This window comes from Abramis brama (assembly GCF_963993115.1).
Source record: "Abramis brama genome assembly, chromosome: 1".
NCBI lineage: Eukaryota > Metazoa > Chordata > Actinopteri > Cypriniformes > Leuciscidae > Abramis > Abramis brama.
The window spans coordinates 74,017,782-74,032,432 of NC_139963.1; the positions used below are offsets into that span (position 1 = coordinate 74,017,782).

Consider the following 14,651-nt stretch of genomic DNA (forward strand, 5'->3'; position numbering starts at 1 on the left):
AAGAGATGTCTCATCGATCACAAGTTCAGTATGGCGTACCACAAGGCTCAGTACTAGGACCGATGCTGTTCACTCTGTACATGCTACCATTAGGAGATATCATTAGGAAACATGGAATTAGCTTTCACTGTTATGCTGATGATACTCAGCTCTATACTTCTTCAAAACCTAACGAAACTTACCAATTCACTAAATTAACAGAATGCATAGCTGATATAAACAATTGGATGACTCGTAATTTCCTACTTCTAAATTCTGAAAAAAACAGAGTTTCTAATTATTGGACAAAAAACGTCCTCACGTAATAACCTAGAATACTGTCTAACACTTGATGGCTGCTCTGTTAAGTCTTCGTCGTCGGTTAGGAACCTGGGTGTGCTCTTTGATACCAATCTTTCATTTGAAAGTCACGTGTCTAGTATCTGTAAAACTGCATTTTTCCATCTTAAAAATATATATAAATTACGTCATATGCTCTCATTGACAAATGCGGAACAATTAGTTCATGCTTTTGTAACCCCCTAGAGTTTAACACTGTTTTAATTTCTGTTTAGTTGTATGCAGTACCGTAGTTTCCCTGTAGGGGCCGCTATACAAACGAGTTGACTGAGAAGAAAATATAGAGAGAAGAAGACTGTAGAATTAAAGCCCTGCATTTCAGCCCGAGCCCGACGGGCCCCGACTTTTTTACGCCCCTAGGGCCGGGCTTCGGGCCAATTTTCACGTCATAGTTCACATGCGGGCCGGGCCTCGGGCTTTTTTTGGGATATCCTTCTTTTTATATTTTTAGACATTAATTAAAAAAATATGAGAAGTTGACGTCGACGATAGAAAAACAAACATAGAAAGACGTTTAATAACCTCATAACTTTCATAATCTTATAATTACACTGACATATGATTGACATGACAGTCGCACGCACGCACGCACACACAGAAGGTTTCCCGTCAGCGCGACCCACGATTCACCTCATGTGCAAATAATGGAGAATATGAGAAAAATCGCGAGTGATAGAAGAGGGTTAACTGGGTTAAAATCTTCCACTGTGGATGCTATTCTTTTTCTACACGATGCTCTGTAAGAGACTGTTCTAACTTTTCGTTTGGTTTTCGTTTACACTGTTGGAAACTACTGATGTTTTTCGTTTGATTGGACTTTATTTTCGTTTAACTGTTGGAAACTACTGGAAAAAAGAATGGCCATGTTCTGTGGTGCATTTTTGAGGTAAGATAACCTGCAAGTTTGTTTTTGATTTATTTAATTTAATTTGTTTAGATTGTAGGCTGCTGCTCATTTCGTTTGCGAGCGCTGTTGCGAGCAGCCTGAGCCTGCCTCAGTATTTCAAAAAATTGTACTCACTGTGGTTTAATAAATAAACATTAAACTAACTGTCTGTGTGATATGCTTGAAGTGTTTTTATATCTATGGATTTTATTGTAGCTAAGTAAAGTATTAGCGTTGATTTGAGAGGCTAAATTGATCAAACATGTTTTACTCGCTGTTGGCTCGGCTTGCTGCTGGTAATTATTTTATTTTTTTTTTAAATGCTCCAAACATTTGTCTAAATTAACTTAATAAAGAAATGAAAAGAAAAGAAACATAACTAACAAAACGGACATATTTTAATGGCAGTCTGCCGCTGTAAAAAAAAACGGGCTCGGGTCGGACTCGGGCTGATAATTCTGATGAGCTGTCGGACACGGGTCGGGCTAGGGCCTGAGCGTCTCGGGCCAGGGCCGGGCTCGGGCCTAGATTTGAGGCCCGTGCAGGGCTCTATGTAGAATAGCTGATGAGCACGAGGTGATGAAGCGCTGTTTTTGAATCAGTTTTTCTGAACAAAAAGAGTTTAAACTTTCCATAAGTTTTATGAAGTATGTTCGTGAGTCCAAAGGGAATTCCATTTGATTCTGTTGAGAGACTTCTGCGAACTCTGGTGAGTTTCTGTCAGAGGTGTCAAGTAACGAAGTACAAATTCTTCATTACATTACTTAAGTAGAAATTTTGGGTATCTATACTTTACTGGAGTAATTATTTTTCAGACGACTTTTTACTTCTACTCCTTACATTTTCACGCAATTATCTGTACTTTCTACTCCTTACATTTTAAAAATAGCTTCGTTACTCCTAGTTCATTTCGGCTTGTTTTCATTCCGGCTTGTCGTCGTTAAAAAAAAAATTGGCCAATTACACAAACGGTTAATAGATCTGAGTCCCGCCTCCTGAACACACATTGCTAAACTGATTGGCTTTGTGTTTTCTTTTACAGAGGCTGTAGTCACATTTGGTTGTGCGAAGCGCCAAAACTCCTCCGAGTCCTAAGGAAACCTAGATGCGGTAAGCAAGGGAGAAATCAACAGTTCTGTGCTCAAGAATACGGGGCAAATCGCGTCAAATATTGATTTGGTGACAGACGTTTTTACAATATAATGACAATCGTAACATAACACTAACATAATCGTTAGTGTGTGTTTGTGTGTGTGTGTGTGTGTGTGTGTGTGTGTGAGCGAGAGAGAGAGAGAGAGAGAGAGTGAGAGTGTGTGTGTGTGTGTGTGTGTGTGTGAGAGTGAGTGTTGTGTGTGTGTGTGAGCGTGAGCGAGAGAGAGAGAGAGTGAGTGAGTGAGTGAGAGAGTGTGTGTGTGTGTGTGTGTGTGCAACTCTACATTATAGGGTCAAAATATCCCCACAAAGATGTCAATATCTGAAATCCTTGTCCTTTTGGGGATTTTTTTTTTCTTTTCTTCAGAAAACAGCTTATAAATCAGACTTTTGTTTTTTGAAAATGTAAAAATGCAGACAGTTTTCTGATAGGTAAGGTTAGTCTATAGGGGGGTAGAATACACAGTTTGTTTGTACAGTATAAAAATCATTATGTCTAATCATTATGGGGAAAGTCCCCATAAAACATGAAAAAATAGCATTGCTTGGTCTGTTGAAGGCTGGTCTTGTTGAAATGAGAGGCCTGTTGATCAAATCATCCCAGTCTCATCAGCTGGACTGAAAGAAGTTTCAGTGCTCTTAAGACACTGAAACCATGGCTCAGAGCAATGGTCACAAGTGACACTTGACAGTATTGCTGTGTGTCGTGTCCAACAGGACAAACTGGACAGTATTGATGTGAAACATATGCCAACAGTTCATTTCTGTTAAATGATTAGTTCACTTAGTTAAAAATGAAAATTCCGTCATCATTTACTCACTCTCGAGTTGTTTCAAACCAGTTTCTTTCTTCTGCTGAACACAAAAGAATATATTTTGAAGAATGTTGATAACCAGACAGTTTATGGTAGCCATTGACTTCCATAGTATTTTTTTTTCCTACTATGGAAGTCAATGGGGTCCATCCACTGTCTGGTTATCGACATTCTTCAAAATATATTCTTTTGTGTTCATCAGAAGAAATAAATTCATACAGGACTGAAAAGGTGAGTAAATGATTTTCAGTTTTGGGTGAACTATATCACTTTAATGAAAGATGCAGACATGTGTTTGGCTTCTTCAAAAAGCAAGGAACAAGACAGTATTGCACTATTGCATTGCACTATGAGCGGAGTAAAGTTAAGTCTCTGTTAAACTGCCACCATGTCTTTATTAGTTATTTGTAACATTACAGAATTAATTAATTTACGTATTGTTAAGGTCAATATAGACTAAAAACCTTAGTACATTATCCCATTAATTTCCAGATTCCTCCGCTTATTTAGCTTATTTATTTAGAAAATTAATTTTCTATGGGCATATATACGGCTGAAACAGGTAGCCTAGTGCATCATCCCAAATTTTTCAACATCAACATTTTAATATAATTATAGTCAAATATGGCCTTTAGAAAAATGTGTTTTTTTGAGGAGCTGGGGTAGTGCACTATATAGGCCCCTGTGGCGCGGCCTTAGCTTTTGTCCTTAATGGCATTTTTTTCTTACATTACTTTTACTTTTATACTTTAAGTAGTTTTGAAACCAATACTTTTATACTTTTACTTGAGTAAAAAGCTTGAGTTGATACTTCAACTTCTACAGAAGTCTTTTTAAACCCTAGTATCTATACTTTTACTTGAGTAATGAATGTGAATACTTTTGACACCTCTGCCAAAATGACAGAAATCACTGCTGCTTTTGTCATAATATTGTGCCTTTTTTATTTGCACTAAAAAACCCACCAATAATCATGATTTACCTATGTAATTAGTATTAATGTGTCACAGAGTCAGTCACATCCTCAGCACCAGACATCTCCGCTACACCCACTCGTTCCCAATCCCCAGAATTCTGATCAACAACACCAGCACCAGCTCATCAAGGACTCACCATATAAACAGTCACTTCTCAGTTCAGCTTTGTCTGGTCTGGTTCCTACCCAAACTACTCACCCAACTACCTACCTGTCACAATCCCATCTTTAATCCTCTTCAGTCTTCAGCCATCCTGTTTACATCTGTCTGCACCTACAAATATAAGAACCGTTGTTCACATGATTAGTGTTTGCTACTTATTTAACTCAGTCACTCACCTGCTTAAATCACTTGTTTCCTGCTCTTACCTGGAATAAACAACCTTTGTGGAAGTTACCTTTGTGTTGCACTCTTCTTTTTGGATTCAAGCGATGTCAGTAATCCACCGCTGGATCCATTTGCTGAACTGGTTCAAGCACTCCATCTTCAAGCACTCCATCAATCATTCCAACCACCCGTCACCACATTTTCACCCTCTGCATCTGAGAGTCCCATGGCCCAACCGGCGACCTACTCAGGTGAGGTGGAGGAATGCAGTGGGTTTCTGTTGCAATGCTCGCTATTTTTCGAGATGCAACCCCAACTCTTCCACAATGATTGAGCGAAAATTGCGTTTCCCTGAATGACAGGACAGACTTTACAGTGGGCAAGATCCATCTGGGATGCGAATAGCTGACGGCTTTCACCACCCACTTCAAATAAGTCTTTGGTCAAACTGCAAGTTCACTCTCTGTGCATGATCAACTCAAAGGGAGATCCCCCAGACGTAAATGGTAGAGTTGATCATGCACAGAGAGTGAACTTGCAGATGGATCTAGCGTTGGATTACTGACATCGGTTGAGTCCATTCCACAATGCATTGTTGGTGGATCCAGACTATGCACTCCAATTTGTTACACTAGCTGACGTCAGCCTTTGGAACAAAACCGCTTTCATCACAGCCTACTGTCAAGGTCTTAATTCCAACAACTGTCAACAGATCGCTATCTATGAAGATGTCATAGGATTTGAGAGTTTCATTCAACGTTCCATCGGGATCTCCAAGTGACTCGCTGCCTGAACGCTCGATCAGCCCGCTCTGCATCCTCCATTTCCCTCACCATCTGTTGCCCCTCCAGCACCTAAACCCATGCAAATCGATACCTTCCACCTGTCGAATGCAGAATGTCAACGAAGGATCCTCAAGGCAGAAGGGCATCTCTTACCAGTGTGTCCAGTTCGACCACCATGCCCACAGCTGCCTTCTTCTATTACCCCCTCAACAATAACTGAAGTCATAGTAATGACTCCCCGCCGTTCTGTTTCAGTGAAAGCCCTTATTGACTCTCGATCGGCAGACAACTTCATCTCCCTTGACCTAGTGGTAAAATTCATCAGTGTAGTGATTACTGTTTTGAGAACGGCTTAAAGCCTGTCCAGAAATTGTTCGTCAAACAATGCATCAACAGAAGAAACTTTTCTTGAAAAACTATTGTGGTCAACTCCACCACCCTTGAGAGTCCCGAAATTTCCAATCAACAGGAGATCCCCTCAAGTACCCGGAGGTCCAGGATGTTTTCAGCCAGCAGCAAGAGACCACGTTACCACCTCACCAGCCATGGGACTGAGCCATCGACCTGCTGCCAGGGGCGATCTTACCCAAGGGTAAAGTATATCCATTGTCCATCCTGGAACAGAAGGCCTTAGAGGAGTACATCAAGGAGGCTCATGAGCAAGAAATCATCCGTCCATCAACTTCCCCTGTAGCTTCGAGCTTCTTCTTCATGGGAAAGAAGGAAGGAGGCTTGTGGCCCTGCATTTATTACCACACCTCAACTCACAGACCATTAAGTACTGTTACCCTCTTCCTCTGGTCACAGCGAACCTGTAGCAGTTACGTGGAGCTCGCATCTTCACCAAGTTGGACCTGCAGAGCGCATATAACCTCATCCAGATACGTGAGGGTGAAGAATGGGAAAACCGCCTTCAGACACACCATCTGACCACTATGAATATGTTGTGATGCCATACGGGTTGTCCAACTCACCCTCCGTATTCCAGGGATTCATGAACGAGGTGTTCCGGGAGTTCCTCCACCACTTCTCCACGTCTACACATTGACAACATACTAATCCACTCCTGGAACCTGGCTGAACATTGCCATCACGTGACGCAGGTACTTCAGAAACTTCCTGAGTACCATCTATACCTGCAGCGAGAAGAAGTGCGAGTTACACCATAACAGAGGTGGGAGTAAGTCACACATGTGCAAGTCACAAGTAAGTCTCAAGTCTTAACCTTCAAGTCTCAAGCAAGTCCGAGTCAATTTTGTGAAAAGCAAGTCAAGTCAAGTCAAGTCACTGCTTTATGTCAAGCAAGTCAAGTCAAGTCGTAGCTTGGGTCACAAGTCACTGGCAAGTCATACAAACGTTTGATGATATCACTGAATTTATATATTAAAATAAGTTAAAACTACATAAGCTGTGGACTATGGTTTTATTTGCAACATTTTTTTTTAAATATGCATTTCCACATACAGCTGAGTGGTTACTACAATAAAAATAAAAAAAAATAAAAAAAAAATAAAATTTCAAACTACATAGCCTAAAATGTAAATGTAACTGAAATTAGGCTAACATTAAAGCATGAAAAATAAATATGCCTCAAACATTGCAGAAGACCATTAAAAGGTATTAAACAATTCACAATTCAAGTATAATGGTTCCTATGCCACCAAATGGCATTCTTCAAACTGGCATCCCCTTTATGGAACATGAACACATCCCAACAAGTTAGATCTTTCCTTTTTAACAAAAGAATAACAAGAAAAAAACAGTAATAATTGAATTGACACAAAACTTACACCTGTCAATCAGGTGGATTGACTATTGTACATTATTAATCTGTGTGAGTGAGTGATTTAATGATGTTTTATAAACAAAGTTGGGGAGGAGCACGTTCAAATAAACAATCCAATCTACTCGTCATCAAACAATTATGTCTACCCTAATCAGCATGACAAGAAGTATATATATATCCACTCTGTCAACTCACCTAATATTCCTTGACAGTTTTCCAGCATCCCTCCACCACCCCGACTCCTCACTCTTGGCTCAATCTTTTACAGCCAGGAATACGGGGGGAGTACTCTGGGTTCGGGCCGAATACCGAGCCCGGAGCCCTCTCCTCGGACAGCACGCCAAATACGCATTTATTCTATCTGACTTATTTGTAAGTGTGAACTAGTGAATTAATATTTGTGAATGAATGTGTGTGCATGTGTATGTGTGAAAAGTGTATTGTTTGCATGTCCATGGTTGTGTTTGACTGTGTGTGTGTGTGTGTGTGTGTGAGTGTGAGTGTGTGAGAGAGAGAGAGAGAGAGAGAGAGAGAGAGAGGTGTGATTGGTTTGATTGAGTGTGATTGATTCATTAATATTTGTGAGTGAATGTGTGTGCGTGTAAAGAGTGTATTGTTTGTTTGCATGTGTGCATGGTTGTGCTTGCAAGTTTGAATTTTTGTTTTGTTTATTTGTGTATGCATGGTTCGGTTCGAAAATCTGTATGTTTTTTTTCTTTGTGTGTAGGTGTCTTTTCACAATCTTTTAGTGGTATTAACTAGCGATTTCTTTTTACTTACTCTTTTGCTTATGAGCTGCGACCACGCTTGTGCATTTTTTTTTTCTCTGATTCGATCATAAACTTGCGCATTACGTACCGTTTCACAGCAGGCGAACGATCCCGCGCTTCAGCGTCATCACTACGACACTGCATTATTACGGCTTTTGTTCACACAGCGCGCATTCCTGCTGCGTCACGTGATTGTTGCGGTGCGTTCAAATACAGATATTTATTTTTAAAAAGACAAGTTATTTCGAGTCATTTACCTCAAGTCCGAGTCAAGTCTCAAGTCATGAATATCAAGTCAAAGTCAAGTCAAGTCTTTTATTAATATTTGTCAAGCAAGTCTCAAGTCCTAAAATTTGCGACTTAAGTCTGACTCGAGTCAAGTCATATGACTCGAGTCCCCCATCTCTGCACCATGACACCATTCACTTCCTCGACTTTGTCATCAGCAAGCATGGATTAGAGCATTGGTTCCCAAAGTGGGGGTCGCAACTCTTTTTTTAAAGATGATTTCTATAAATAAAAAAAAAAAGTGGAAAAAAATATATAGGCCCTATATATTTTTGTTGCAATTAATTTAACCCTTTCGCACGTACGATCCATAGACTGTAAAAGGGTACGATCACACCGGGTAGATTTTCTGTTCGGCGAGTAAATCTCAAAAGGCTATCCGCCACACTGGCGGGTGAATGTTCATACCAAAATAGGAAATTTTCAGCGCGCACGCGCTCTTCTGCCTCTAAGAACGAGCAGAGAGAGAGAGATAGAGAGAGAGCGCGTGAGAGCCCCAGCCGCGCGAGCGCACTCACTATTCAGAGCGCCCAAGCGTCAAGCTTCCCCGTACTTTTTGACAAGTGTTCTTGACAGGACGACCAGAGATTCTTTGCAGCTCAAGTCGGCGGCGGTGGTGTGTACGTACAGTTAACGCTCTATCTGTTGACGGCGCTGAGGAAAAAGCTCCCGCCACTGGAAAAAGCGGTCGCCGTCCATTTGTGTCCTGCTGGCAGTTGGAGAGCAAAGCCCGCGCACCCATCTAGCCGTGCAGAACATCTTCAGCACTCGCGGATCGTGCATACTCCTACGCTGCACTATGGCCGTTCTTTTCTCGAGAAAAGGAGTTTTCCCATAGCGTTTGCAACGCAATACTCGTTCCCTTATCTTTCAGGGAACCGAGGTTAAGTAACCGAGTACGTTCTGCCTTCCCTTCCACATGAGTCAGGTAACAAAACTGACAAAACATTTTTTTTATTTCACCCCAATGATAATAATATTTCATACATTTCTCACATTTTGATCAATATATATATAGATTTTTTATTTTTTATTATACATTTTAAATTTTGCTCTGGACATTTTTTTATGTTTGTATTCAACATAATAGGCCTACCTTATCTCAATTAAAAGTACTGAAATGAATGTATATGTGACAAAAAAAGGCTGTTTATTATTTTGGCCGGTAAAAAAAAAAAAATGCTTGGCTGGTGGATGTTTTCATCTACCAGTCCCCGTGGCAGGTGAGCCAAAAAGTTAATTTCGGACCCTGGGGTGGGGGAGGTGCGGGGTCGCGGGGCAGCAGTGCATTTATCATGGGGGTCGCGGGCTAAAAAGTTTGGGAACCCCTGGATTAGAGGAGGGTACAAGCAGTTAAGAACTGGCCACAACCATCATCTGTCAAAGACCTTCAGTGCTTCCTGGGATTTTCAAACTTCTATAAGAGATTTATAGCCAACTTTTGAAAGTTCAGTTCATCACTCACATCACTGTTTCACACCGGGCCAAAGTCTTTGTCCTGGAATCTCGATACCACCAATGCCTTCAATCAGTTGAAAGAAGCCTTTTGCACAGCTCCTACCTGCACACACCGCAATCCTGAAGTCCCCTTCGTCGTAGAGGTTGATGCTTCCATCACAGGGGTAGGAGCTGTTTTGTCTCAGCGGCAGGGTGAGCCTTCTATCCTCCATCCATGTGCCTTTTATTCTAAGAAACTGTCCCTGGCAGAGCACAACTACGATATTGACAATATCTTGGCATTAAACTGGCTTTGGAGGGATGGACACTGCATGAAAAGTGGGATTTTTGTCAGTAAGCGGCACTGTAGATTGTCGTGGAAGTTCAGGTTTACGACTGCACACAGCAATTTGCAGGCAACACCGAAAACTGACGTGAATTGTCGGAAATTGACGTGGACCTTGCTTGGCAGTTGTCCCCCCATGACCCCCCTCCCCCTAATTCTAGGGGAGGCTTTAACATGTAAATGAGAATGCTGTGAGCTATACAAATGCAAATCAGGGCAGGCGGAGTTTTACCCCAGGTAACATTTTTCTAAAAGGTATTTACTTCATTCTAAGAAAATCTCTGGTATAAATAGATCAGGCTCAGTATAGCCTTATTATAGACTCTTAAATTTTTAGCTTAAATTGATATATTTAATGAAAGTAGCTAGATTAGTTACTATGTGTCATTAGCAATAGCCAATGTTATGTAAAAAAAAAGACACAAAACCATTTATTTCAACAATTAATTTCAATCAGGCTTTGCCACAAAGGTAAAATGTGCATTCCATGCAAACAGCATCACAATCTCCTAGAGCTCAACCACTGTGCAAAATATAACTGTTCACGAACCGAAGATTGTATTTGACTCATGCCGCAATGACAAGAATTATGCCTACTGTACATATAGAGTTACAACTACGATTAGAGTTGTTTGCATAAAATGTACCGTGAACATTCACGTTTGCCCTGTGATAGGCTACAATTTATCTCTATAAATACTATTTTCTTAATTCTGTGCATATATTTTTACTTACTCAAAATAAAGCAGCTCGGGTAGTTTGAAGTTGCCCTTTCAGGACTAGTGTTAGAGAATTGAATACTAGGTTAGTTTGGCTAAGTGTAAAAAGTAGGATTAATTATTGTATTGTTAACTTTGTTAGAAAAATTATTGTTACAAAAATGCCAGAAATACTATACAGCAGACTGTCTTTTTTTAGTGCTGTGCATCAGTATTCCACTCGTCAGTCAACAGAGAGTCGCTTTTTGTTACCTCCGTGTCGAACTAACCTTATGCAAAGGACAGTGCTGTATAGAGCAATGGTGGCATGGAATTCTCTTCTGCAGTTTTTGATTTTGGGAATGAATGCAATGACTTTTCGTAAAAGATTAAGACTTTATTTATTTACATTAGAATAATTGTTATTATTTATATTTGTTGCTTTTTTTATATGAATGGTTGAAGAGAGGGAAAACATTGTGAAAATTATGAACCCTATAGTAGTATAGCTGTAACTGTGCAGTGCACTGTGATAATGAATAATGTAGAGCTGTTGTTTTATTGTTTTATTTTTAGTAGGCTGTTGTATTGTTATGTATGAATGGGTGCACTCCATTTTTGTCTGTATAATGTATTGTTTTATGTTATAAGAATATTTTTTTTGTTGAAGTCTATAGACCCCAGGAAGAATAGCTACTGCTTTTGCAGCAGCTAATGGGGATTTTAATAAACTCAACTAAACTAAACTAAACTTGCTTAGATCAATTGACATGATGCTGATAATGACGACATTGTGTGTAAGTAACTTTTTTATTATTCTGGCCTAGTAGTAGTGTAAATATACCTTGTTTCTATTTTGCATTAAAATGTTTGTGGCCCCTTTAAGAAATCCTTCTCTTCTCGCGATACGATTCACTTGTGCTGGATGCGCGCGCGAAGCCATTTTTCACTGTTCAGGAGAGCTCCATGACGGTGTGTGCATCGATCGGATTCTGTGTTATACGTTCTTTCTTGGTAAATATTACTCCAATATCTTTAATATGCACAAATAAGTTGTGAAGCGAAGTTAAAAGAACATTTGATGTGTACATTTTTTTATAGATTTATTTGGAGCGCATGTGTGACGAGTGAACCTCGTGGTGATCGTAAAAGGATTGGGTATGTATCATTAATGATAATTGTACACTTCTCAGTTCAGCTTTGTCTGGTCTTGCTGTTCCCACCCAAACTATTCACCCAACTACCTACCTACCTGTTGCCTTACCTGTCACAATCCCATCTTTAATCCTCTTCAGTCTTCAGCCATCCTGTTTACATCTGTCTGCACCTACAAATATAAGAACTGTTGTTCACATGATTAGTGTTTGCTACTTATTTAACTCAGTCACTCACCTGCTTAAATCACTTGTTTCCTGCTCTTACCTGGAATAAACAACCTTTGTGGAAGTTACCTTTGTGTTGCACTCTTCTTTTTGGCTTCAAGCGATGTCAGTAATCCACCGCTGGATCCATTTGCTGAACTGGTTCAAGCTCTCCATCAATCATTCCAACCACCCGTTACCATTGTTTCACTCTCTGCATCTGACAGTCCCATGGCCCAACCGGCGACCTACTCAGGCGAGGCGAAGGAATGAAGCGGGTTTCTGTTGCAATGCTCGCTATTCTTATAGTATATATGTTTTGTGTATTGTATTGTGTTTGACGCTTGGCTGAGTATTTTTGGGTTTGATTCTTTGAGTTTTGGATGCATCTGACATTTGACATTGGTTGTCATATGCTGAAACTTATTTTTTTTGTGTTTGAGATCCTCCGTGATTTGTGGTTGATGTGGCTGTGTTATTTCGTTTTATAATTTTGTATGTAACTAATAGTTCTATTTTCCTTGTGAAAAGATGTTGCCGTATGCTGCAGAGTGACTGATGCAAATAAATAAATAAGCTTCACTGCTGTGATGACCACCAACTTGGTGTCCTCCTCATTCAACCATCATTCAAACACAACTCAGAGACATTTGGGGGAGCACACAGACATATATATATATTTTAGATAAAGATTAATGCAAAGAAATGTGCATATGACACTCACCTGAAGTCTGTATGGGGCCGATAGGTTCACTGGCTTCACTCACTCCCACTTTACCCACTATCCTGTAGCGGATCGAGTACTGCTTTCCAAACTCCAATCCAGTCAGAGTAAAGACTTCCTCAGCTGTGTTTTTGATAATCCACTGTTTCTCAGCGCCATAATCTGCTTTCTTCTGCTGGTACTCCACTCTGTACCTCACAGTTTCTCCAGTTGGGGACTTCTGCAGTTTCAGGGACACACTGTCCTCCAGGACCTCGATCACTTCTAGTGGAGGAGGCTTCGACACGGGCTGGAACTGTGTGTCTGTCAGCTTCCCTGATTCATACAGATAGATAGAGGAGCCAGGATTGGAGGGATCAGAGATTGCAGAAATAATGAATCGATATCTCTTTTCGTCTTTATTAGCCTCTGAAAAACTTCTGAAAAGAGATAAGTTCTTTCTCATCTTTGAGATGACATCAGGATTGTTGTGCCACTCTACAGATGCTAAAGTGCTAGAATTGTGTTTCTTTCCCACATCTAGCTCTTTAAACTCATCAGATTCCCGAAACTTCTTCATGGCTGAAAGATACGGGTCTTCATACTTCAGAGATGTGAAGGTCAAGCACACCACAACATCAATATCAGGATTAAAGAGGATGATGTTGAGACGGTTTGAGTCTTCAGTATTGATTCTCTCCAGCATCTTGGTTTGAAAACTCAAGAGGTTAACTTCAGCCGTTGCATGATCTAACCACTGGTTAAGCATGCTAGCATTAAAGGGGGAGCTATTGTGGATCTTCAGGATGTCTTCCAAAGAATTTTGCTCCATCTCTCCTCCTCGTATAGCAAGCAAGACCTTGGCCACTTCTTTCAGGAGCACCGTTTCGTAAGTGCTAAGAGAGCCCTGAAATAAACGGAGCCTCTCTTTGATGTCTTTAAAAACATTTACCATCGGTTTACTAGACAGGTCGTGGCAAGTCCTCTGTACTTCTCCCAGCCCCTCTATTATATCTTCAGTGTTGGAAACCAGACTTGTGCTAACTTCTCTCTCCAACTTAGCAGCTTTTGTATCCAGTAGAGAAAGAGGATAGAGATTGACTTTTATTGGAACTGCATTCTGTGGGTTCCCCTTCAGCATAGTGGGGAGCTTCTTGTACACCTCTAGGGCCTCCATGAAAGTGGTGGGGTTCTGCTCAAGGCAGACGTCACCATAAAATGTGCAGGTGATATTCTCAGCAACTTTCTTTTGAGCATCTGTCATATTTACAGCTCCTTGTCCCTCAATAGAAAATTTAGGAATCTTCTCGACCATGACATTCAGTTCTCCCTCAATCTCCTGCTTTTCTTCGTCTTCTGAAAATTTCCGATCAAACACCATGACGGCCTTAGCTCCGTATAGTACACCTGTGACCACATGAGTTGCAGTTTTCTGGTCAAAGACCTCAGGGTAGGTGATGTGTCTCACTCCCAGATGGCTCATAGTGAGCTTTTCAAATCTTGTGGTTTCACTGTAATACATTGTAACTCTGGACTGATGGTTTGAGGATTTGGTGTCACGCAGGAACTTGGCAGATCCTCCCACCTCCACCAGCCCTCCCAAGAAGCTGGCCTTCAGGGAAGCACTCACATCCAGGAGACTGGACTTACTAGAGAGAGAGTCAGAGCTACTGAACTTCAAATCTGTCATGGGCTGTAGACGGGTGTCCAAATCTGCATCCAGTGACTTCTTATCCCACAGAGTGACACCTGAAATGAGACATGGCTTTAACAGTTAAGTCAAGTCAAGTCACCTTTATTTATATAGCACTTTTTACAATACAGATAGTTTCAAAACAGCTTTACAGAGAGAACAGAAAAGTAATGCAACAAAGTTTGTTTCTAGAAGAAAATAGCGCCAACGCTATATATATATATATATATAGTAGCTCTGGAAAAAAATGTGACGTCATCGTCCAGCTCAGTTCAGTTCTCATATAAT

At 40.6% G+C, this 14,651-nt stretch overlaps 2 protein-coding genes across 2 annotated transcripts in view; both read right to left on the reverse strand.

Annotated features, from left to right (window-relative positions):
• The window catches only part of LOC311095130 (uncharacterized protein), a 467,684-nt gene that overhangs the window by 251,730 nt on the left and 201,303 nt on the right, over window positions 1-14,651 (reverse strand). The window lies entirely within an intron of this gene.
• The window catches only part of LOC311095000 (neoverrucotoxin subunit beta-like), a 34,305-nt gene continuing 31,970 nt past the window's right edge, over window positions 12,317-14,651 (reverse strand). Inside the window, exon 4 of the mRNA XM_084133281.1 lies at window positions 12,317-14,419. Coding sequence (XP_083989407.1) covers window positions 12,660-14,419 — 1,760 coding nt within the window. The 3' untranslated portion in view covers window positions 12,317-12,659. The remainder of the gene's footprint in view (window positions 14,420-14,651) is intronic.